Source organism: Drosophila ananassae (genome assembly GCF_017639315.1).
Source record: "Drosophila ananassae strain 14024-0371.13 chromosome 4 unlocalized genomic scaffold, ASM1763931v2 tig00000054, whole genome shotgun sequence".
NCBI lineage: Eukaryota > Metazoa > Arthropoda > Insecta > Diptera > Drosophilidae > Drosophila > Drosophila ananassae.
The window spans coordinates 8301644-8328632 of record NW_025319037.1 but is presented as its reverse complement, the minus strand read 5'-3'; the positions used below and the strand labels follow the sequence as shown (position 1 = coordinate 8328632).

At 38.3% G+C, this 26989-nt stretch overlaps 1 protein-coding gene across 2 annotated transcripts in view; it reads left to right on the top strand.

The window, feature by feature from the left end:
* LOC6505482 (transcriptional activator protein Pur-beta) overlaps window positions 1–26989 on the top strand; it is a 505448-nt gene that overhangs the window by 329870 nt on the left and 148589 nt on the right. Inside the window, exon 6 of one of the 2 annotated variants that reach the window (XM_044717615.1) lies at window positions 452–519. The exons of the other annotated variant lie outside the window; for it this stretch is intronic. Within the exon in view, the coding sequence (XP_044573550.1) occupies window positions 452–468 (17 nt within the window). The 3' untranslated portion in view covers window positions 469–519. Of the gene's footprint in view, window positions 1–451; window positions 520–26989 lie in introns of those variants that run through there. 2 annotated transcript variants of the gene reach the window in all.

Genomic DNA, 26989 nt, shown 5'->3' with positions numbered 1-26989 from the left:
ACTTAATGGCTATAATACGTAGAGTATAACAATGAACAGATAACATGAATACAATAACAGGAGATTACAGTTATTTTGATTAGCTAGAGACGCTGCTAGGTGGTTGGGGTGCGCTAAGAGGCGATCGCTGTAGCGACTCGAGTGACGGTTGATCTGCTCTCTAATGGAGGGAATGTGGAGATCATTTGCTAGGGCGTCGTTTCGAACATACCAAGGCGCGTTTGCCATCATGCGAAGCGCTCGGTTTTGAGTTCTCTGCACTTTCATGACATTTGTGTCAGAAGCCATGCCCCATATCTGAATGCAGTATATGATCGAGGGCAGCACGATGGATTTGTACAGCAACACTTTGTTGCCAAGGCTGAGCTTGCTTGTTGGCTTAAGTAACCATTTTAGCTTCCTGAGTTTACTCCGACATGTAGCTGTTATTTTCTTGGTTTGTTCCTTCCAGGTGAGCCGCTTGTCTAAGATCAGACCCAGGTACTGGGCCTGGGGTGACTGTGGGATGGTGACGTCGTGGAGTTTGACTCTGGGTAATGTCTTTGCTCTCAAAGTGAAACTGCAATATTGCGACTTCCTGCTATTAATGGCAATATTCCACCTGTTAGCCCACTTGCCAAATGAGTCCAGTAATTCCTGGGTGATCCTTGATGCCTCGACTCGGCAGGAAGAGTTCACAAGGACGGCAGTATCGTCAGCGTATGTGGCCAAAAGTGTGCTCGGTTCCACTAAACTTGGGAGGTCCGATGTGAACAGCGTGTCACTTTGCAAGCATTTTATTCGTTTGTTCGTTTGGCATTCTACGTAAGTTTTAAATGACTTGAACTTATTAAAAACTTCATTTTTCGTATGCATAAAATAAATGTGTATTTTTCGCGAATAGTCATCTATAAATGTAACAAAATAGCGATTACCTCCTAATGATTTGGAGTTCATTGGTCCACATACGTCGGTATGGATTAATTCGAGTAATTCTTTGGTCGATCGATTTGCTTTTTGTGGAAATGGTTTTGCACATATCTTAGCTTTGTTACATGTATCGCAATTTATATTTACGCTAATGTTTTTGATATTCATTCCAATCACTTGTTTATCATTTTCTAATTTTTGTAGGCTTTGAAAATTTAAGTGTCCAAACCTATTATGCCATTTTATCGCATTTTCGTTCAACATATAACAATTGCTTTGCATTTTTGTTTTGAACGTGTATAAATTTTTGTCTCGAACGGCGGTTAGCATTGTTTTTCCATGTTTGTTCTTTACTACAGCTTCGTTGTGCCCAAATGTTATAAAGTTCTCCCATTCAGCTGCTTTGCACACTGACAAAAAATTCATTTGCAAATCTGGAACATACAGCACATCTCGGAGTTCAATATCTCGCAATGGCCAAAAGTGTGCCCGGTTCCACTAAACTTGGGAGGTCCGATGTGAACAGCGTGTCACTTTGCAAGCATTTTATTCGTTTGTTCGTTTGGCATTCTACGTAAGTTTTAAATGACTTGAACTTATTAAAAACTTCATTTTTCGTATGCATAAAATAAATGTGTATTTTTCGCGAATAGTCATCTATAAATGTAACAAAATAGCGATTACCTCCTAATGATTTGGAGTTCATTGGTCCACATACGTCGGTATGGATTAATTCGAGTAATTCTTTGGTCGATCGATTTGCTTTTTGTGGAAATGGTTTTGCACATATCTTAGCTTTGTTACATGTATCGCAATTTATATTTACGCTAATGTTTTTGATATTCATTCCTTGCCAATACCTTGCCAATACGTTACTGTGCCAATACCTGGTGACTCTATATATTTTTTATCTGCTAACATAATAATTGATTTTTTGCTTTTGAGAGTTTTAAACATGCTTTTTACACAACACATATGAGAGGTAGCTCCACTGTCAACACACCATGTATCAAATTTTTGGATGACAACGCCGCTTTGAGAGTGCATTAGACAATTATTTGATTGCTGCTCTTTATCTCTCTCATTCTTTGGTTTGCTTCGACACTCGCTGGCACGGTGGCCATATTTCTTGCAATTGTAGCACTTGCCCTCAAACGGTATTCTGGCGTGATCTCGGTCGTCACCCTTATCTGTATTCTTTTTGCGGTTTTTTTGGATTTTGTCTCTTCTATCAATTTTTCTTTGATCTTCATGATTTTTTGCATGCACATGTGAGTAAACCGTTTCGTTTGTTCGATCTCGTTCATCTCTTTCTTCTCTTCGCGCCCCTTCTTCTAGAATGATGGTAATTTGTCACGTGTTTCGATTGCCACAACAAAGTTTTCAAAATTATTTGGCAAACTAGTCAACATCATTATAACTTTCAACTCATCATTGATATTAATATCTAATTCGGCCAATTTGTCTGTGATTTCAACAAATGAGTTTACATATTCAGCCACATTACCACCTTGGCTCATGTTCTGACGCAAAAGTTTTTGGTAGAGTTGAACTTTTCTCACTGGACCATCGAGCATGTAAATTTCTTTGAGTTTAAGCCACGCTTCAGAGGACTTTCTGCAAGATTTAATATGCATCAGCTGAGACGGTTTTATATTCAGTATAATTGAAGCTAACTTTTTAGCTTTTAACTTTAGCTTTTAGCTAGCTTTTTGGTCAATATTATACCACACCGCAGAGTCCGTCGAGTCTGTTGGTCTTTTAAGTTTACCACTGACAATGTCCCATAGATCAGAGGTTATTAACACACTGCGCATGACCATACGCCACATATCATAGTTATTATCACCGAGTTTTTCAATTTGCAGAGACACACTCATTTTGGTAAATTCAACAATTTTTATACTTTGAGCTCCTTTAGCAAATTTATATTTCAGTTTAAATTTCGCCAATTCACTTCACTCCGAATGACCGGCGCTTCTGGGCCCATAACCTTTTGTTGGGAATTTTTTTTTTTTTATTTATTTCTATTACTCTGCTTGGGAGCTTAGGGCATCCACATGTGTATTCCACGGGACCCTCTGTTCTCTTTGCCAAGTCCCCAGGTGATGTATTATTGTCTGCGAGTTCGCGTATTGTAGATCGGCGCCAGGTTAGCTTTGGGGCGTCCCACTCTCATCTTCTTCCTTGCGGGTTCCATTCCAGGGTTCCAATCCTAACCATGCCCATCTCCTTATTCAAACTGCGCAAATTCTGGATGGCTCCATTAGGGTCCTCACATTCCATTGTCCAATTCGTGTCCGTTGCGAAAAGCGGCGGGTCGTCATCGGGCTGGGGGTGTGGGTGTTTTTTCTAATCATGTGTTTGTTTCTGTAATCGTTATTGTTCAGTCGATCCGGTGATTAGCCGAGTGCAACCTATCTCAGAAGTGGGCTTGCCACCTAACGACATCTGGGAATGCCGGTTTTTCGGGTCTCATGCACATAATTATAAATAGCGAGAATCCAACGAGAGCTTTTCGCTACTTACATCATATGCGCGAGCGCCGAAAAACTTGCAGGGCCATGCACTTGACACGAGTGGGGCTCGAACCCACGACCTCACGCTTAGCGAGCTAGTACACTAACCACTAGGCTATGAGGCCCCCCCGGGAATTTTAATTTTTTGTTGGGAATATTGTTCGTATATTCCAGTAACAGAAGTGGTTAGGTGCATCCAAGTGATTTGATAGAACTAAAACTCAAGTTAACATGTTTATGCTTATAAATATGTATGTTCATAAGAGAGTAGAAGATTTATAGCTCGCTCTCTCTGAGTAGATATAGGTTGCCAGATTGGTATATTATAATTACTAACATAATTCAACACATTTGGATCCCAATCTATTTGGGTTTATTTGGATCCCGATCTTAAGTCTAACAAGGCATTGTATCTTAACCTATGCTAGATTCCCACTGTCCAGGCTTGAGCTGATTCTTTTCCTTGTTGGTTCGGGATCTTCCCGAAGTATCTTACGAATTGAATTCCGAAGAGAATTTCCCGAATGGGATTGCTGTGATCAGCATGGAAAATTTGGGTATCAATACGGATGCTTAAAAAGGGGAGCCGCAGTGGCGTGATTCTAGCGGATGTTTAGTCTAATGTTGTTTTTGCCGTGGCCGGCTCAATAGGGGGAATTTGTTTATTTCATTTCTCAAGCTTGGTCTGCCGTTAGGGTGCTAGATGCGAGTGTGGGAATGTTTACATTATAAAGACTCAAAAGAGCTTGGTGGCAAGTGCCCAAATAATTGTTTATAATCTTCTAATATATAAAATTCTCGTGTCACAGTTTTCGTTACCATACTCCTCCGAAACGGCTTGACCGATTTTGATGAAATTTTTTGTGCTTATCCGGTATCTATGAGAATCGGCCAACATCTATTTTTCATCCCCCTAAATGTTAGGGGTAGTCCACCCCTAAATTTTTATTTTTATTTTTTAGACAAAATTTTTAATTTCTCTTTTTTTATGATACAACATACAAAAATACATACCATCCTCAATTTTCACCCTTCTAAGATCAACCGGGAATGATTGCCGGGAAAATCCATAAACAGCATTTTTCTATTTCCCATGCAAACGTTTTTTAAACAAAATGGAGACTACAATAATAGTAGGCGCCGGTATGTGATACATTGTTTGACAGCTACTCATTGTTCTCTGCTCAGTTAATTTTATGTGACAAACCGATATTGTGTTCACTGAAAAATTGTGAAAAAAATTGAAAAAAATTTTTATTTGAAATTTTATTACTTCTCAAATTTTGCGGGAAATTTTCTCAATTTGATTAATTACAATTTACGATGCCGAGGAGAAGACTTAGGTCGTCGTAGTCAATTAAATGTGCGAAGAGCTACCTCACGTGCTAGCCGCACTGATGACCAGAGACAGACAGAAGAAAATAGTCGTATTGCTATGTCAGAATTGCGTTCTTTAGTGAGTGACAATGTAGGAGATAAGCTTAGAATGCAACGAGTTCGTGTACATCAAACACAACAACAGCAAGCTAGACATAATGAAAATGAGCGAATCCGCAGACGCAGTGCTTCTGTGATTCTTGAACGAGCTGCATTCCACTATGATCCGGCAATTGATTATTGTGCCGACAAAACAGTAACAATTGCGGAAATGAAAACACTTTGTAAATATTGTAAGGCGTTAAAGTACACTGGTGAATTTACTGGATTATGTTGTGCTAAAGGCAAAATAAAATTGCCACAAATGGTCCCACCACCAGCTCCTTTACGCTCTTTAGTTTCTGGGATTAAAAATGATTATGATTTATCTATTGCTATTCAATACAGTTCATATTAAATTATAATCAGTCAATGTGATTATAATTTAAAGCAATTTAAGTGTGTTTCTAACGAAAAAGGGTCAATTTAAAATTTTTTCCCGCTCCACAAAGTTCAAATCCAATCAAATTATTCGTCGCGTGCGCTTTGGGGGATCTAATGTCGCGTTTCGAAATTAAACAAAAGTGAATCGCGATCGCGAAAAAATTTTAGAGTCACAAATTGTAATTAGTACTGTATTTTAATTTATTTGGTCAGCTCCACGAAACTTTACTTTAGCTATCTTCAGTTCTTACTGTATCAGATAATATTTTTAAGTTTGAAAAATTTTAAATTTTATCACAAAAGAAGTTTCAAGAAAAAGTCACAAAAGAAGTTTTGTTAAGAAAAGAAGAAAAAACCAACAGCAGGCAGTGCGAAGTCTGCCGGGTCAGCTAGTATTAATATAAAATATGGCTTAAACTTCTAGTTAATTTGTATGTATGTATGTTGGCGGACCGGATAACAATTGTATGTATTGTATTTATTTATATTCTTAAATGATTTATACAAAATAATTGTTTCACTGATGCACTGTGAGCCGTTTATGTTCAAAAATACACATACATATGTTAATGCAAAAACTTAAACGGGTATGTTCGCACTGTTTTATGCTCGTGGAATTGTTTTATTTATTTTTTTAATTATAATTTATAATTATAATTTTTATTGATCATCACGTCGGGGTCACCAATGTTTGGTCATGGAGCTTTTTCAATGACTTTTCCCCTTTTTTCCAAAATAACAAAAAAGGGAATTATCTATTTTAAAACGTTATAAAATGTTTATTTATTCGCATATGAAATGGATTTCCGATTTAGAATGCGTATGCACTGAGATAGAGAGAACAAGTGGGCCCGCCTTTTAGCATAGGACGGGTGAAAGCTCGTTAACTTAATTAGAAAGATAAAATAAAGCCGAGCGGCCCAGAAGAGTCGGCTTGCGACTAACAACAGCGATAAAAAAAAATGATTATATGCTAAACTATAATTATTACATTTATATATATATGATACATTTATATTGATTGAATTTATGCCGTGGCTGCTGCCTGACTCGAAAATGGTTTTGTGATATAGTCGACCCAATAAACAATTCCTACTATGTCACTTCAAAAGTTCATTTACTTTTGTTTTTTTTGAAACACTGTGTAATATTTAAAAATATCACTTCAAAATATCGATAAATTTTAATATTTTTTATTAATAAATTTTTTTATTTTTTTTAATATAAAATTTTTTTCCTTCACATTAAAAGACGACAAGTTTTATAAAATGTATTATTTTATTTATATTTTGTTTTATTATTTATATTATTATTATACTTATAATACATGCGATATATAATTCATTCCGATGTTTCATTTATGTATGCATATGTATGCACACATAGACGCACATACTCATACATATGCCAACATACATACATACTTTCTTAAAGTAAAGATTTTGTAAAAATGTCGGCATGCTTATTCCGCAAGTGCGACAACAAATTCGAAGCGTTTCCGCTCGTCTTTATCACTCTCTCGCATTGCAAACACTTTGCAGTGCCGCCTGTTAATTTTGTGTAATTTGATTTTACATCCATTTTTCGTTTTCAGTTGATAACTTATCTAATTAATATATTTCACTTTTAAGATTGAAGTCAGAGTGACCAAGGAAAAAATATATCAAACAAGAAAGGAAGTCAGAGTGACCAAGGAAAAAATATATCAAACAAGAAAGGAAAGCTAACTTCGGGCAGAGCCGAAGTTGAGATACCCCTGCAGTTAAGGTTGTGCCATTTCCGATCGTTCAGTCATATGGCGTCCCATAAAGTATATATATTCTTGATCAGGATCATCTCCTAAGTCGATATAAGCATGTCCGTCTGTCTGTCGGTTTCTACGCAAATTAGTCTCTCAGTTTTCAGTCGTTTCTAGGACTAACGGGAGTTTTCAGGAAATTTATACAAGGTTAAGCCAATATTGCACGCCCGCTGACGAATTTGTTGAAAAAGGTTGCCACATTTATAAAGGATCCTCTAGAAGTACAGTCGATGCAGCTGTTGAAGCAAGCTTTGGTTAATGAGCTTGCCTCAACATATATAGAAGCATCTTCTTTTGAAATAATGTTTGGAACATAAATGTACAATCGTCCAGAAGATAGTTTGTTCAAACTGTTAGGCAGAAACAGAAAGCCCAGTTCATAGAGAATCGTCACAAGGTGCGCAAGGCGACAAAATTGAGCATTCATCTGGCACAGCAGGCTTAAAAGCGCAATTACAATAAGAAGCTAAAAGCAGAGAACGTTTACAGAGTTGTAGATTTAGCCATCAACCGGACTTAGTTTTCAGGTCCGTACGGGGTAACAAAAATTAAGAGTAACAGGAGATACGACATGAGAAAAGCTGCAGATGCTGACGTTGCGATAACATGAATCTCCACAGCTATGTAACAGAAAACGAAGAAATTTTATCATCTACCCAGATGATAAAATTTCTTCGTTTTCTGTTACATAGCAAGGGACCCCCCTTGATGATCAGGATGGCCGGAAGTAAATAAGTAACATCATGCAAGCTCAAATGCACCCTTTAGTATGAAGAGATTGCAGCGGCATCTATTTGAGAGGTGAGCAGGTCCGAAGAGGGAGTCGTGGATCAGCTGTGAAGCAAGACGGTCAAGAAAATCGTAAAAACCTAAAAACAAAAAGGAAAGCTAACTTCGGGCGGAGCCGCGGTTGATACACCCTTGCAGTGAAGGTTGTGCCATTTCCGATCGCTCAGTTATATGGCGGCTATAGGATAAAGTCAAAATCCCTATGAAATTTGGCAGAACAGATTAGATTGCCAAAAATGGAATCCGTAGAAAGTCCCATTATTCTAGCTTAAAAGACTCCAAAGTTATGCCAATTCCGATCGTTCAGTGGGAGCTATAGGATATAGTCGGCCGATCCTTATGAAATTTGGGAAATCAGATTATTTGGCCTAAAATGGAATCTGTACCAAGTCCCATCTTTCAAACTTAAAAAACATAAAAAGTATGCCGATTCCCATCCCGGCCGTTCCGAATTATATACTGGCTGCAAGCAAAAGAAGGATGTGTGCAAAGTTTCAACTCGATAGCTCTAAAACTGATAGACTAGTTTGCGTAGCAACGGACAGACGGACATGCTCATATCGACTCAGGAGGTGATCCTGATCAAGAATATACTTTATAGGGTCGGAGATGTCTTCTTCACTGCGTTGCACACATTTGACCAAAATCATAATACCCTCTGCAGGGGTATAAAAACCTCTTGACGAGGTAAAATACCGTTGACGAACGTGCATGCCAAGCCCAAAATATCTGATATAAATTTTTGGTGACGAATTGGGTGTGCAATTGATTTTTGATCCGTCTGTCAATATAAACTTATATGATTTTTGGCTATCTTTGGAATGTTCGCTTATTTGCAGGTATGTGTCTGGAGATGTTGCTTGTTTTTAATGTATTCTGAATGTTGTGTCTATGAGATTGGGATTGACACCCAGGGTGGATTGTATTTGTGTAGTTTTTTTGGTTGGTAGGGTAAATTTAGTGAATGGTAAAAATGTATGGTTCGGTCTATGGTGGACAGGTTTTTTTTTTATTTTTGGTGTTAAATAAAATTGGGTATTGGCATGTCTGTGAAAAAAATTATGTTTTTGGTAAGTTTGGCTGTTTGTAGGTCGCGTTTTTGCTCTATTGAGAGAATATTGGCTTCATGGATTAAGTTAGTTATGGGAATGGTTCGGTAGGCTCCAAGGGCTAGTCGAAGTGCAGAATTGAATGGGTTCAATTCCATTTGTTAAGAGTGCTTTTGGGTGAGTGACCGTAAGGAACAAATCGTACTCTAGTTTAGCAAAGACAGGAGAATATGGGCGTTGCAATTGAACCTAAGTCTGTATAAGCATTTTTTATATTCAGTTTTTGGTGGAGTGAGGGTACGAGTGAGTTTATATGAGTTTTTCTTTTGTATTATTAATACAAATAACGTATTAATAATAACACAGGCCGACAATTTCCAACTTTTTTTTTTCCTCCACGCATAATTTTACCTGCTCCATAACCTTTAGGCTCCCCTGAACCAAAGTCCAGAACAAACATAGGTGTCCTATGGCTATCTACAATTTCTGTAAAGCTTTACTAAACAAGCTGAACCTGCAATAGATACGTTTTGAACATAGAAACAGTTTTAAATAGCCATGACTTTTTGAAAATATGAGATTAAAAACTCCAATTTAATTGACGAAAATATTGTTTAACCACCTATAATAAATTCAATAAAATTATTTCGAGTTTTCCCTTAAATCCAAAATTAAAACATGGTATAATCTAATGATTTCAATAAGAAAATTAAAAAATCATGGAAAAATGTTTGGAGAAAAATCAAAGAAGACCAAAAATCATAGCTTGCAAATAACTGTTAACCGTTTTTTTGCTTACGCTCTGTTTGCGAGAGCAACCGAAACAAAGCATGCCGTTTCGGGTTCTCTCTGAGCAGTAGGCTTTGTTTTGCAATGAGCAAATCATGAAACTCTCATCTACCGAACATCGCTCAATGAGAGATTTGAGTGACACTCGCACAGAGAGACTCTGTAAAAGACCAATTGACTGAAAAAGTCAGCGCAAAAAGTCTTTTCAATAATTTGTTTTCGTTTCGCTGCACAGCGCTCAGTCAAAGCACACTTTTTTCTGTTTTCGTTTGGTCTGCTCATTCTAGGACCGTTTGCTTGCGTTCGACGATTCAAAAAGTCTTTTGTACGAAAAAATTTGTATACGAGCAACTCAATCGGTTGCTCTCAGACTTTTTGCTCAAAGTCTCAGTGACAAACACTTATTTTGAGACCGCTCGAATCGGTTAAAAGTTATTTGCAAGCTATGCCAAAAATTAATGTAGAAAATCGGAGATTTCAACTTTGGATGAGTATTCCAAAGATATGGTAATTGTCAGATACCATTTTTTAATTTTAGCTGGTACACATACTGTTCGTCCGTAGAGCGTTATGCGGCAACTACGTCAAACTTGAACTCGCGGGAGTAGCGGTAGTTAGGTAGAAATAGTTAGGTAATGCGGGGTCTACTTGTGGTCCTTTTCACGGGAGCAACACTTGAAGAAGAGTGATTCTAAGTGCCGTGGTTCAGACACTGAGTAACGAGACGATTCACTCTGATTTCGCAACTGTGTTTATTTCAGAAGAACAACTCTTATATAAGATGCTGAATTATACATCATTAAAACTAAGACAGGTCAATGTTATGGACGTGCTTAAACTAAGGTTAATGCCAGGGTCACCTACCTCTGAATCTGCTGACTCAGATTGTTTGTTCATGTACTGCTTTCCACACGCATTTCGGCTTCGCTGGCTGGTTTTTGCTTGCTTCGGTCAATCGGTCATTCTTCCCGCTGATAATGCTGATTCTGCTTCCGGTGCCATCGACTAGTGCCGGGTTAGTAGGTTGGATATTGGCTTATGCTTATCGTTACATTATTAAGAGGCTAGTAGGTCTGATGCTTTTATATTGTGACCTGCTGATGCATCTTGATTGTGTAGTAAGCCGCCATATAATTGAGCGATCGGAAATGGCACAACCTTCACTGCAAGGGTGTATCAACCGCAGCTCCGCCCGAAGTTAGCTTTCATTTTTTTTTTAGGTTTTTACGATTTCCTTGACCGACTTGCTTCACAGCTGATCCACGACTCCCTCTTCGGACCTGCTCGCCTCTCAAATAGATGCCGCTGCAACCTCTTCATACTAAAGGGTGCATTTGCCTGCATGATGTTACTAATTTACTTTTAATTTACTTTTAAAAATGATATGTACTTGAAACAATGATGGTCATCGCCATTGCACGGCCCACATACTTCAATATATGGTAAAATTTGATCAATTTCTTTTCTTAGGTGTACCGCGGAAACTGTGGGTGATAGAACCTCTGTTTGTTCTGGACTTTGGTTCAGGGGAGCTTAAAGGTTATGGAGCAGGTGAAATTATGCGTGGAGATTTTTTGCTGTTGGCCTGTGTAATTTGTTAATCCTAGAAATTTGAGAGAGGTCACAATGGGTCTTTGAATGTTGTTGCAAGCTATAGAAAAAGTGCAATCGCGTTTTTTGCAAATGTTTTGGTGATGGCATTTTGCAAGGGAAAGGGATGTCCCGGAATATGCTCAACAGAAGTTTATATTATTATAAAGGTGGTCTAAGTTGAGGTTGGTATCACTGTGGACGGAAGTCCACGAGGTGACGACCTGCATGCCTAGGCGTGCGCGAGGAAACTCTATATATAGCCGAAGAATTAAAAATTTTCTGTAGGCAACCGATCTAAATGAATGATATACCAATCGAAAGGTATTGTTTCAATTAGATAACTTTTGTCGAAACATATTCCAAAAGTTATTTGGTTTGGGAGAAATTAGGGTGAAAGTAAAATATTTTTTTATCACTAAAACGATCCGACATTTCTTTCAGAAGTTATTCGAAAAATTCGATTTTTTCTTCTTCTTCAAAATGAAGCCAGTTGTCGGTTTGTCGGTTTGTCTGTTTGCACTATTTTTATCTTAAAAATCCTGAAAAAAATTGGAAAATGTTTGTTATTATCACATGAGCAACTATTGTTCTACAACTTTTTGAAATACCTTAAGCTTACGTCAAAAAATTAAAAAAACTTTGTTAATGAAAAAATTCATAACTTTATAATTAAGAAAGATATTAAAAAGAGCTTTACACCGTTAAAATGGTTTTTTAAATATCAATTTCACTTTCTTTGAGACCAAACGTCTATATAGTACACAAAAAAAAATACACTGAAAATAAACTTTTTTTTTAAGAAAAAAAATTATTTTTCAAAATTTGGTCGATTGATCCTTTTTATATTTTACGTAGAGACAGCTTTTGAGATGACGCAACTTTTGATATATCGCTCATATCTGGCAAAATCCGTTAACTCAAGATATAGCCCTTTAAAGCAGCTACCCATTTTGTGCAGCCTCCTGTGAAGCTTGCATTTACTTATACATGTGTGTGTATTTGATTGGCAACTTTGCTTTTTGGAGTCTGCATATATTTGGTCAATACCCTAAAAAATATGGAGTATATCTTTTCAGATTTTAGTTTATTTATTTAAAAATAAAATCCAAATAAAAAAGGGCTTAAAAAGTAAACGTAAACATTGACTCAAGTTGGACTCGAACCCAGGCCGTCCGTGCTAGGAACCACGACGCTCTCCACTCGGCTAACCTCGAACTTTATTGCTTGATGGCAACTTTTGATGTAATTCTACTTTGTGTTTCAGTGTCTCATGTCTTAATGAGAAGACTCAGAAGATTGGTACTTCAACCGACCCGGTCCGACATTTCTTTCAGAAGTTATTCAAGAAATTCGATTTTTACAGTGTTTTCAAAATGAAGCCAGTGTGTCTGTTTGTCTGTATTTTTTTCTTGGCAATCCTGAATAAAATTGGAGATTTTTGTTATTGTCATATGAGCAATTATTGTTCTACAACTTTTTGAAAAGCTGTAAAAATCTAATTTCTTGAATAACTTCTGAAAGAAATGTCGGACGGGTCGGTTGAGGTACCAATCTTGTGAGCCAAAATCTGTACCAAGTCCCATCTTTCTAACTTAAAAAACACCAAAGTTATGCCAATTCCGATCGTTCTATGACAGCTATAGGATATAGTCGGCCCATCCTTATGAATTTTTGTACATAAGATATTTTCGAATATTTCAAAAATAAAATCTAAATAAAAAAGGGCTTAAAAAGTAAAACATAAAAACATTGACTCAACTAGGATTAGAACTCAGGCCCTCCCGTGTTAGAAACCACAACGCTCTCCACTCGGCTAATCTCGAACTTCGTTGTTTGATGGCAAATTTTGATGTAATTCTGCTTTATGTTTCAGTGTCTCATGTCTTAATGAGAAGAATGCAAAATTTTATGAGTAGAAAGCTTTATATGCATATGCCCCCACTGAGCATATAATGCATATAAAATAAAACTCTGCTTTACTTAAATTACAGCCACCACCGTTTTGGGCCAAATCATGGATTAAAAGCTAAAAAAAAACCAGGCAAACCAACTCCGCCAATACTTTTCTAATATTTATTATTTTATATCGCACACCCAAAATAAATTGTTACATTCAACAATTGGTTTAACTAGAAAAACTGGAAAAACGAAATATCCAGTTTTTTTTAATTTTTTATCTTTGCGCATTTATTTTAGATATAATACATGTTTATTATATTATTGATCGGATATGCCATAACTTTGTTTTTTTTTATAAGTAAGAAGGATGGGACTTAGTACAGATTGCATTTTGGGAAATCTTATCCGATTTGCAAAATTTTTTAGGATAATTGGCTTAACTTTGTTGTTTTTGAAGCTAAAATGATGGGACTATCTATGGTTTCCGTTTTGGGCAATCTAATCCTATGTTTCATAAGAATCGGCCAACTATATCCTATACTTGCCATATAACTGAACGATCGGAAACGGCACAACCTTTCTATTTTTAAAGATTCTTGGGGCTGTTTCCAATATTTTCATTAGAAATTTTGTTGATGGTGAAATTCTCATAAGGATCGGACAATTATATAGGATCCGATATATATAATAATAACATAAGCTTCTGCTTAACTGCAAGGGAATATCAACTTCGGCTCCGCTTGAAGTTAGCTTTCCTTTCTTGTTTTTTTAATAATTTATTATATAGTGGAACTCTCATAATGATAGGCCTCTCATCTGTTAATTTGTTAAAATAATTTGGTTTCCCACAACTACGAAACAATTTTGGATTTTAAATACATTTTTGGGCAAATTTTTAATTAAAATTTTTAAACTAACCAAATTCCAAAACCTTTGTAAATTAAAAATACGTATAACTTCAGAGCCACTGAAGCTATTGAAAAATTCTTTACGTCTTTGGAAAGGTTTTTAATTATTCCACCTTCTTGAATGTCAAAATCTATAGAGTTAAAAATAAATAGTTTTGATGTTTATCCTTACAATTAAAGTATTGCTAACTGTGTAAATCGCCTGTCCAGAGGTTACTTCCATATATGTATATATATTCTATATGTTATGCGTTCTATTTTAAATAATTGAAGATCAATATATACAAAAAAACAACTGATATCATATAAAAAAACCTCTTGACGAGGTAAAGTACCGGTGACGAACCTGCATGCGAAACCCAAAATATCTGATATCAATTTTAGTGACGAAAATATGCTATATAGGTGTATAAAAATGCATATAAAAAATATTCTTGTTCGGCACGTGCAAGAAAAACAAAAAAAAATCAGTCACGTGCCGAACAAGAATATTTTTTATATGCATTTTTATACACCTATATAGCATATTTTCGTCACTAAAATTGATATCAGATATTTTGGGTTTCGCATGCAGGTTCGTCACCGGTACTTTACCTCGTCAAGAGGTTTTTTTATATGATTTCGGTTTTTATAACAATTTTTTATGAGAAAAAAATCGTCGGCGTATGCGTTAAATGTTTTTGTACATTGTAAATTATTAGGAATAATTTTAGTGATAAAGGGTATCCTTGGGAGCCGTTAGATATGGGTTGTGAATCTGATGTGTCCTAGATGGACAATTATATTTCTGTTAGGCTTAGAAGTGGTTGCGACGTTGTTATCGGGGCTTAATATTGTATGATATTACTTCAAACCGCTCGTTTTAATCACTCTCTCTCACTTTGCAGTGTAATTTGATTTTACATCCATTTTTCGTTTTCAGTTGATAACTTATCAAATTAATTTATGAACTTAAGTGCATATTCATATTTATCAAATTTATTTCATTTTTAAGATTGAAATCAGAGTAAACAAGGAAGAAATATCAAAAATATCAAAAACAAGGAAGGAAAGCTAACTTCGGGCAGAGCCGAAGTTTATACTCCCTTGCAGTTGAGTGGCAGTCCGCTAGGTGGCGACACGCATCTTATATTACTAATATATATTATTAATAATACAATATCTAAATACATAGCGGATCGTATGTAATTTTCGCGATCTCCGACCCCGAATTACTAAAAGAAACACTTTTTTACGGAGGTTCATTTTTCGTGTAAATTAGTGTAATCAAATAAAACAAGAAAGGAATGCTAACTTCGGAGCCGAAGTTGATTATATTATATACTGTTAAAAGAATTGGAATTGGAAGTTCTTGTTTTACCCAGAATTGGAAGCCCTTGTTTTAGGTTTTTAATATGAATTGGTTTTATTTATGTTTGTTTTATCCGGAGGCCGCAATGCCGCATCCAGCTCTGGATCGTCTTTGTTCTATCATATCATATATTATCAACTGAGTAAGGTCTAAGTCTCGTAGAAGCGGCAGAAATGTTGATGTATTCTTATACATATATCTATGCTCGCTTAGTATGGAGCGCGAGGAAATATGAATATGCACTTGAGTTCATATACTTATATGAACCAGGGGGTACCACTTGTATGGGTGGATCGACCCTCCAAAGTTAGTGGGTCTTTCATACATTTGGACTCGATTGGGGCACTCTAAATGGGTTAAAACAGGATTTTTTGGAATTTGACCTCTTGGGTACCTACACGTTAAAACGAGGGACATCAGAATTAATTTTAGAGGTATGGTCTCTTGAGCAAAGTTTCTTATTTTGATCCCTAGAATCCGAAAATCATATGTGCCTAGGCGATTTTTTTGACCCCCTACAAATCGAACCGCCCTAATATATATATATATATGTAGGTTTCTATTCTATGCCATGCTTGGTGTATTTATGATTTAAGATAAAGTAAAATGAAAATAAATTCCAATCTTATGTGTTTTAACTTAACCAAATAAAACAAAAGAATTGACAAGGCTGTGCCCCCCAAAATGATGTTAATTTTGGTTTAATAATAAAAAAAAAACTCCAAGACCAACCTTTTCCAGAAACGGTTCTCAACATCCTTGCCACGCGCCACTGCTTCCGCGTAGCTCCTTCCTTAACGAGGCCTCCATCCAGGCCGGGGGAATCCAGTGGGCAAGCTGCTCTCTTGAGTAGATCATTTGGCGTAAGAGGGGCTTTCTGGTCCGCACTCACTGGCAAATGGGTGAGCGGACGAGAATTAACAACATTCTCCGCCTCTATCAGGAAACTCTTCAGTACGTGCTCCTTTGGCGCCACTTCCTTCACTGTGTGACGTAGTACCCTCTTCACGCACTGCACCATTCACTCCAAGACTACACCCTCTGACGGGTTTGCTGGGCAAATAAGGATCCATTCAATGCCCTTACTTGACAGCTCCGACTGGATCCTCTCGGGTTCGAAGATCTATGCAAATCTCTTGGCCACCCAGTCCGCTCTAACAAAGTTCTTGCCGTTGTCGCTGCGCAGTCAATGTACAGGCCCTCGACGGCAGATGAAATTCCTTATTACAATTATGCAGGAATCCGTGGTCATGTACAGATCCAAATGAATCGCCCTGGTTGTCAGGCACGTAAACAAGGCCACCTCTTGGTGCCGATCAACGGTCACTAGCAGTGGTCCAAAGTAGTCGAGGCCCGTGCTCTTAAACGGCTAGCCATTGGCTTCCATTGGCATCGGTCGTGCTCTGTGCAGCTCACACTGCGAAGCACTCTCCGCAGTCTCGTAATTCACAACCTGGTCCGGATTTCCGTCATGGTAGCATCCACGTTTTGATGCTTCATCCTCACATGGGCATTGCGCACCATCATCTCCGTGAGACCGTGCCGGTCGGAGAGGATCACGGGCCTCCTGGCGCTGTACGGTATACATAGCGCCGCATCAATCCTGCCATACGCTCGCAGGACTCCATTGCCATCTAGGTATGGTGCCAGTTCACATGTGTCGGCTTCTTCCTTTAGCGACGTCCAGGCCATTCTCTGCGACCTGCATTTTGTCGGAAAACGCCTCACGTTGTGCTATACGAACTAACACGTTCTTAGTTGCTTCACACTCAGCTACAGTAAGGAAGTAGTTCTCAAGCTCATATCGTTGTACACGGCATCGACGTGTGAACCATAGGACTCCTCGTTTAGGTCTACACTGCGCTGTGCCCAAATCGCATCATCCGCCACGTTGTCAGTGGGCGGTAGCCATCTCCATTGGGCCACCTTCGTTGACTCCAGAATCTCGCTCACTCTGTTCCGTACTAACTGCTTGTAGCGCCTGTGCGTGCTGCCAATCCAACGTAGCACTGTCTTCGAGTCCGTCCATAGCACAATCTCACACTATGGTCCTGCCTGACTGTGTCCATCAATCTCGTTCCTAGAACTGCTGCCTGCAGCTTCAATCGTGGAATCGTCATCGTTCGCATGGGTGCACACTTCGTCTTTGCGCACACGAACCTCACTTGCACATCGCCGTCCTCATACGTGATCCTCTAGTAGACCACTGACGCGAGTGCCGACTCGATAGTCTTAACCAGCCCAAATCCAAAATAGTAATATGGGCTCCGAAAATGTTCTACTTTACCCATTTCCTTACGCCAATCCATAAAGGCGTTGTACATCTCAGCCGGTAGTGGCTCATCCTATGGGATCCTCTTTCTCCAGACCTCTCGCACCAATAACTTCGCTGTTATCATCAGGCAACACAGAAATCCCAAGGGGACAAACGTTGACATGACCATACTCAAGAATTCCCTTTTTGTGGCCATATTTCTTCCCATTGGACACGATGGGGGCAACTTTGTGGTACTTTACTCGAAACGTGAAATCGTCCGTGGCTGGCTGACACCTCATTCCCAAAATATTCTGCTCGGCCTCACTCCATCCAATACTCTGGGCGTGATCACTGGGTCCGAGCATCCTCTCTACTGTAGGCGAACTAGACAAAAACGTGCAAAGCTCAAAACCGCCTGCATGTATCTCCTTCACTCTGGAAGATACTTCGATAGCTTCGCTCTCTGTGTCGAAGCTGTCCACATAGTCATCCACGTAGTGGTAGTCCACGATGGCCTTGACTGCTCTGGGATCTGAATCCAGAAATCGCTTGGAATTCACTTTGTTCATATGATCCGCCGCACTCGGTGAGCATGCAGCTCCGAACGTCATCTCGCACATCTCTTTCCACAGAAATCGTTGCGCACATCTATCTTCGGGTCGGATCAGCACCTGGAGTAACAAGGATAGATGCCAAGGCCTTATAATGTTGCGACCCACGTTTCTCAGCCGTGTCGGGAGGACTTGCCTGTTCCACTAATCTGCAGACGTACCACGTTAGTAGGCTCTCTTGTGCCCCCCCTCCGAACCATTGAATATTCAGCTGACGACGTACTCCTTGTACGCCTAGCTCTGCAACCAGCTCGTTGTCGACCATTGCACCGAAGAACCTTCATCCAGGAGAGCGTACGTATCAACCTGCTTCCCACCTCCGTATAGCGTCACCGGCAATACACGGAACAGTAGTCGTTCTCTGTCCTCGTCGAAACATCTCACCTTTCCGACGACGCAGAAGCATCCACGAATGACGCTGCTCCTTCATTTAATCGGACGCCTTCTCTCAGTCCGACTGCCTGTCAGACCCGGTTGAAGTTTCTCCAATTGCCACCTCGCTGTGGCGGTGTCCTGAAGCCTTCATTGCTTGCCTCATGAAGAAGACGGTGATGCTTCCTCCTGCGTCCATTCACCTGGCACTCTCCTGACGCAGCGCAGGATCCAGTCATATGCCCGCTTTGCAAGCACATAAAGCATAAGCGATGTCTTCTTGCCAGCCTCCACCTCTCTGTAGGTGTGACTCCAATAAATCATTGGCAGTCCCGAACTGCATATTGCCCAAAACCTACACATATTGGACAATTCCTGAGCTCTCGTGTTGCTTGTCCTGCTCACGGTCGATGCTGGCATGAAGCAATCGACGCCTTGGCCCCTTTCCAGCAATGTCCGCCTCCACGCAGACCACATTCGCTAGTTCCACGAACTAAAGTCCACAATAGTCGGAAAGGGCTGAATAGTTGCAGCGTGCCTTGCCCACTCCACTCGTTTACTTATCGGGAGCTTGGCCACAAGGTCTTCCATCAGGGTAGGGTTACCCAGATGCTGCTCTGCCTTCGCTGACTGCAAGAAGGCCTTGAGATTACTCACATATGTGGCGAATGCAACGATAGATCCGCTCCAAGATGGCAGTTTCCCTGACGCCGCATGACAAACACTTGTTAGGTACAGTCAAGGCAAGGCAAACGGCGGCTGACCTACCCCAACCTCACTCGTCATAACGGGGTGCGTGCGCTCCATGTTAGCTCTGCGAGCGCGTCCCAAATCCTTCTCCAGCTCGGTGATCCCTCCAAGAGGTCGGCCACTTTCGGTTTCTTGGCGGCTCCAGAACCTGCCGGCTGAGCACCGGGTTTTCACTGCTTCGGTATCGATACTAAACTATCGATAACACTAGTTTACACCAAAAATGAACCTCCATAAAAAAGTGTTTTTTATAGTAATTTGGGGTCGGAGAACACGAAAATGACATCCGTTTATTTTTCTTAAGAACCGTTTTTGAGATATTTTTGAAAATCGTGTTTTTGAGGTCCTTTTTCAGTTTTTTGGTAATATCTCATGAAAAAAACTTTTGATTATTGATAAATTTCTAGTTTTCGTCACTTGTGATCAAGTAAAAAATATCAAAAAAAAATTTCGCGGTTTCTAAATTTTTCCAAAAAAAAATATCACAATATAAATATATCATTTAAAAAAAAAAACGATATTTTGATATATTATCAACAACCCTTGTTGGGCCAAGCAGCCACCAAAAAGTGAATTTAAAATAATCATAAAATGCTTAGCTGCAGCTGTTGTTGTCAGCGTGTATTCTTCTCTATTTTGTCTCCCAGTTTCGCATGCGCTTTATTGGTATTTGTAGCGCATGCACTTTGGGAGCTTTGGTGGAGCTTCTGCGCAAGCTCTTAGGTTTTTAGGCACTTGTAATTCGGCATTCTTTTGGTTCGGCCGCGGAATTTGTTTTGGGGTTAAATTGACCCACAATAAATTGAATTATTAAATTGAACCTTGTCTATTAATTCGGCCGCTATCAAAACGCTGATAGCTCAACAACCCTAGTTGCGTACCCAATTGGCGTTTTTTAGTTTGAAGAAGATTTGTTGAATTTATTAACCTTGGTTAGTGGAAACAGATAGATGATTATTGGGAAGTGGTCGCTGCCGTGAAGGTCATTGAGTATTTCTGGTTCACACTTGATATGTGGGGCTTGTAATGCAGGTCCGAGCAGGTAAATGTGTGTGTATGTGTTGGGTATGGAAAAGTCCGTTAGGTATTTGTCGTTAAATAGGATAAGTGTGGATGTTTCTATGAATTTTTGGATTTTTGTACCGCTTGTTTTTGACGTTAGGGAGCCCCAAGCTAGGTGAAACCCGTTAAAGTCCCCCAAGATAAATGAGGGTACTATGGAATGTATTTCTTCGTTCGTAGAGCGTTATGTGGCCACTACGTCGAACTTCAACTCACGGGAATAACGGTAGGTGCCGGAGTCGTAGTCAAAGAACGTATAAAGTCTGACTAAATTTACCTGGATTCTGCAAGGGACTGCTCGGGTCGACCAGGTGCTTGCTGTGATCAGGCTGGAGTTGATGTGGGGTACTTGAAGTCCTGGGCTGGTTCTCCTCAAGTACAGATGGTATGGTATGTCGGCTGATTCCTTATCGGCCGGTCCTACTTGTGGTCCGTTTCACGGGAGCAAAACTCGAAGTAGGTTGGGGGATGCGGGTCCTACTTGTGGTCCGTTTCACGGGGGCAATACTCGAAGTAGGATGGGTACCGCAGGTTCTTCTTGTGGTCCGTTTCATGGGAGCAACACTCGAAGTAACCTCTGAGTCGGCTGACTCAGATTGCTTGTTCATGCATTTGCTTGTTTTTTTGCTTGCTTCGGTCTGTCGGTCATTCTTCCCGCTGATAATACTGATTTCTGCTTCTGGCGCCGTCTACTAGTGCTGGATTATTAGGTTGGATATTGTTTATGCTTATTGCAAGTTATTACTAGGTGTGCCAATAGGTTAGAGGGTTCGTATATTGATTGGATCAAATTACTAAATGTGAATGTAGGTCTTGTCAATAGGTGCCAATAGTATTTTCTATTATTTGTCTTGTAATAATTATGCTGGGAGAAATGTAAGCTGTCTGTCTGTGTGTTTTGCTGAGATTTTACAAGTGTTTCGAGATCGTTTCGTTGAATGTTCGATTGATTTGTGTACTAAAAGTGTTGGTGGCTTATCTTTACGTGGGTTGTTATATTATTGGTGTCCTATATGTGTGATTCTTGGATTGCAATGATGTATCAATCAATGATTGATATATATCAATATTATGAGTTGTTTGTAGTTATTAGAACATCCTTTTATATTCTACTGAATTTACTAAGAGACATTTGTGCAATGAAGATTGGGTTAAGTCAGGGTATGGTTGATGGATTTTAATTGGATTCGCTGTCACTGTAATTGGTACGTTTGATTTTGGTTGAGAACTTGGTGTTTGATTTGGACGGTTTAAAGTTAGTGGAGAGTAAGTTTGACTTATCTTTGATGAAGATTTTTAATGTTAAGTCCTTTGTGTTCTTGGACTTGTGTCCTTGATGTCTATTTCCATGGCCTCGATGTCATCTTGCTCTTTGGGGTAATATGTTTTTTAAAGTTTTTTTTCTGACTGTGGTGGTTTGGATGTGTTTCTGTGGGATGTTGATTTGTTTCGGTTTTTTTGTATGTAATTATTGTGTGTAGTTATTTCTGTTGGTGAGGTGGTGTTTAAAGATTTGGATTTTCTTTCATCCGGTGCTAATGAGTGATTTTGTAATGTGGTCCTAGTTTGGAACACATGTCGCTGTATATCCCTATGGCAGTTTTGTGGTCGATCTTTTGTGTAATCTTTCTGGCTGGAAGTTTTTGCTGCTTCAGCTGTGCTGGGAGTTTATTTTACGGGTGTTTTCCCAATTAAGGTATTGTTCATCTTTACACTGCGTAAAAGTCAGTAAAAAAACAAGAAAGGAAAGCTAACTTCGGGCGGAGCCGAAGTTGATATACCCTTGCAATTGAGTCGCAGTCCGCTAGGTGGCGCCACGCATCTTATATTATTAGATATATAGCGGATCGTATATAGTCGGCCGATCCTTATGAAATTTGGCATATCGAATTATTTTGCCAAAAGAGGAATCCATTGAAACTCCCATGCTTCTAACTTGAAAAACAACGAAGTTATAGCATTTCCGATCAATCAGTTATATGACAGCTATAGGATATAGTTGGCCAATCCTTATGAAATTCGACAAATCAGATTTTTTTTCCCAAAATTGAATCTGTACCAAATCCCATCTTTCTAACTTAAAAAACACCAAAGTTATGCCAATTTCGATCGTTGTATGACAGCTATAGGATATAGTCGGCCGATCCTTATGAAATTTTGTACACAAGATATTTTGGTCAAATATAACATGTGTGGAAAGTCTCAACCCTCCAACTTAAAAAACACCAAAGTTATGGCATTTCCGATCAATCAGTTATATGGCAGCTATAGGATATAGTCGACCGATCCCGGCCGTTCAGACTTATATACTGCCTGCAAAGGAAAGAAGGGTGTGTGCAAAGTTTCAACTCGATGGCTTTAAAACTGAGAAACTAGTTTGCGTAGAAACAGACAGACGGACCGACGGACAGACGGACAGACGGACATGCTCATATCGACTCAGGAGGTGATCCTGATCAAGAATATATATACTTTATAGGGTCGGAGATGTCTCCTTCACTGCGTTGCACACTTTTGACCAAAATTATAATACCCTCTGCAAGGGTATAAAAATAGTGTCATTTTAGACCAACTTTGGAAATTTCAATTTTTGAAAATGACGCTATTTTTATAATTTGGTCGCTTGTGAATTCCAGAGATTTGATTCAATCTGCAAATATTATATATCCACGTAAACATCACTTCACGTTCCTTTCCGTTCAATACCATTACCGTTTGTAAACAGTTTTTTTCATGAGATATTACCAAAAAAAAAACAATCAAGAAAGGAAAGCTAACTTCGGGCGGAGCCGAAGTTGATATACCCTTGCAGTTCAGTCGCAGTCCGCTAGGTGGCGCCACGCATCTTATATTATAAGATATATAGAAGATCGTATATAGTCGGCCGATCCTTATGAAATTTGGCAAATCAGACTATTTTGTCCAAAAGATAATCTGTACCAAGTCCCATCTTTCTAACTTAAAAAACACCAAAGTTATGCCAATTCCGATCGTTGTATGACAGCTATAGGATATAGTCGGCCGATCCTTATGAAATTTTGTACACAAGATATTTTGGTCAAATATAACATGTGTGGAAAGTCCCAACTCTCTAACTTAAAACTAACTTAAAACATCAAAGTTATGGCATTTCCGATCAATCAGTTTTATGTATATATGATTGATATATATATATACTGCCTGCAAAGGAAAGAAGGGTGTGTGCAAAGTTTCTACTCGATAGCTTTAAAACTGAGAGACTAGTTTGCGTAGAAACAGACAGACGGACAGACGGACATGCTCATATCGACTCAGGAGGTGATCCTGATCAAGAATATATATACTTTATAGGGTCGGAGATGTCTCCTTCACTGCGTTGCACACTTTTGACCAAAATTATAATACCCTCTGCAAAGGTATAAAAAAGACGATTTTCAAAAATATCTCAAAAACAGTTCCTCAGAAGAATAAGGGGATGTAATTTTCGCGATCTCCGACCCCAAATTACTATAAAAACACTTTTTTACGGAGGTGCATTTTTCGTGTAAACTAGTGTAATCAATTAAAACAAGAAAGGAATGCTAACTTCGGAGCCCAAGTTGATTATATACTGTTACAACCCAGAATTGGAAGTCCTTGTTTTAGGTTTTTAATATGAATTGGTATTATTTATGTTTGGTTTATTCGGAGGCAGCAATGGCCGCAATGCTGCGTCCAGCTTTGGATCGTCTCTGTTCTATCATATCATTTCTTATCATTTCTATTTCAACTGAGTAAGGTCTAAGTCTCTTAGCAGCGGCAGAAACGTTTATGTATATATCTATGTCCACTTGGTCAAAGAACTCGTATATTTATCGTTTGTTTATTTATATGCAACAATGTTTGAAATACAGTGCGCATTCGATATATGTATATGCATATTATATCTCCCTCCTTTTGAAATAGGCTAGTAATTTTGGGGCACTCTAAATGGGTCAAAACATCTTTTTTTAGAATTTGACCATTTGGGTACCTACACGTTAAAACGAGGGACATCAGAATTCATTTTAGAGGTATGGTTTTTTGAGCAAATTTTCTTATTTTGATCCCTAGAATCCGAAAATCATATGTGCCTAGGCGATTTTTTTGACCCCCTACAAATCGAACCGCCCTAATATATATATACATATATATATAGGTTTCTATTCTATGCATTCTATGGCCATGGTGTATTTATCATATAAGATAAAGTAAAATGAAAATAGAATACAATCTTATGTGTTTTAACTTAACCAAATAAAACAAAAGAATTGACAAGGCTGTGCCCACCAAAATTGTGTTAATTTTGGTTTACAAATAAAAAAAAAACCTTTTACAATGTCCAATTCATTAAGAATGAACTCCTGTCCACATGTTAAATTCTAACTAATGATTATTTTTAATCTATCCTTATGAACTGTTTGTATCTTCCCCCTATCCCTTGATATTATGATATTATCTCTTTCTCCAATGTCTTTTACAGTATGTTGGCCTAATATAGATATTTAAAATCTACTTTTAGCCTATATTTAGATTCATTAGCATTATAAAGTGGTTTTATTCTATCTATGCTATTAAAATGTATTGGTAAGTTTGATGCTTTACCAAATACTAACTCTTATGGACAATACTCATGTTCCATAGGTGTCGTATTGAAAAAATATAAGAAATATTGAAGTCATATGTCTCAATCAGTTTTATCTACTGAAATGTAGAATCGAATGAAATCATTAAACGTTCTGTGGCTTCTTTCGACTGTTCCAACTGTAGGTGGTGGTGTACAGTAGATGTTATATTTTTTATGTTCGAATTTCTACCTAGCTCATCTATTATTGAATATTTTTAATCTGTTCCCATGTGTGTATTAAACGTCTTCATTGGACCGTGCTTCAGAATAAAATCTTCAAATATAGCTTTAGCTACTGTTTTTGCTTTTTAGTCTTTAGTTAATATTGCGACAAGGTATTTTCTTAGGTCGCAGATTAGAGTAATTGTATACTCATTGCCTTGTTCTGATTTGGGTAGTGGACCGATCGTATCCACAATTACCCTGTCGAAAGCCATTTGTGGCGTTTTGGTTATAGTCATTTGGGTCTTTGTGTTCTTTGTCGTTTTCGACTTTTGACATTTAGAACATTTTCTTATCAAATTGATATATTTCTTGTCATATTTTTCCAAAAATTATGTCTTTTTATTTAACTAATGTTCTAACTATGCCTGTATGACCTCCTTGGAAAGAGGTATTTTTTCGTCAGGCAAGATTTTATTGTCTGTGCATTTGTGACCCAAAAATGTGACTTCATGTGTTGCGACTTGTGTTGCGTGTTGCGACTTGTGCCAGCATTAAATATCATAATTATTACTAATTAGTTCTCTCAGTGTAAGTAGCCGCAGCGGTCTAATTGCCCGTTATCAGCAGTTACATATTCTTTGATGATTTGTTGTTCTTTTGTAGCGCATGCACTTTGGAAGCTTTGTTGGTGCTTCTGCGCAAGCTCTTAGTTTATGCACTTGTATATTCGGCATTGTTTGGATCGGCCGCTGCATTTGTTTTGGGGTTAAATTGCCCCATAATAAATATTAAAATAACAATTGAACCTCGTCTATTTAATTCGGCCGCTATCAAAACGCTGATAGCGTAAAAGAAAGCTTGAGAAGGTTCTAATCCGGAGAATGCTATAGTCATCATCCACTGGAATGAAGCGGTATGAACCATTTCTTGTTGAAAAGAACGTTATATAACGGGAACTTTCCTCGAGTTCAATTTGATGAAAACCAGAAATTAAGTCTAGGCATTAAAAGTATCTGGCTCTTCCTAGTTGTTCTAAAATATAATCAATTCTAGGTAGCGGGAATTTATCAGACAACAGTTTTTTATTAATTTGGCGATAGTCAATTACTAATCGCCAATTTTTCTTGTCAGAACCAACAAAAGTGGGCTATTGTATGTTGATACAGACGGTTCGACTATTTTATTGCCAATTAATTTTTGTTTCTGTACCTGTATTTCGTCTTTTTGACTTTGAGGATTTCTAGAGTTTTTTATATAAATTAGTTCGTTATCCTTTAATCTCAGTTTTTGCTTATAAAAATGGCTTGTAGTTATCGCTTCGGTTTCTATTCCGAATATATCGCTATATTGCATATAGTGCATAAGGTTGTTAATTGTTTGTGGAATTTCGGGGGAACATTTTTTGAAAGCATTTTTGGTAGCTGCAACTGTGTTTTGATAGTAAAACTTTCATAGGGATCGTCTAACTATATACGATCCAATGTATATATAATAATATAAGCTGCTATCCAACTGCAAGGGTATATCAACTTAAGCTCCGCCCGAAGTTAGCTTTCCTTTCTTGTTTTTAAATAAGATTTATTGTTTGAGCAGCACTATGCATACTTGCTCCGTTATATGAGGTGATAATATAATCTCGCTTTTTGAATTGAGTGCTGGCAGATTATGTCAGGAATTGGTG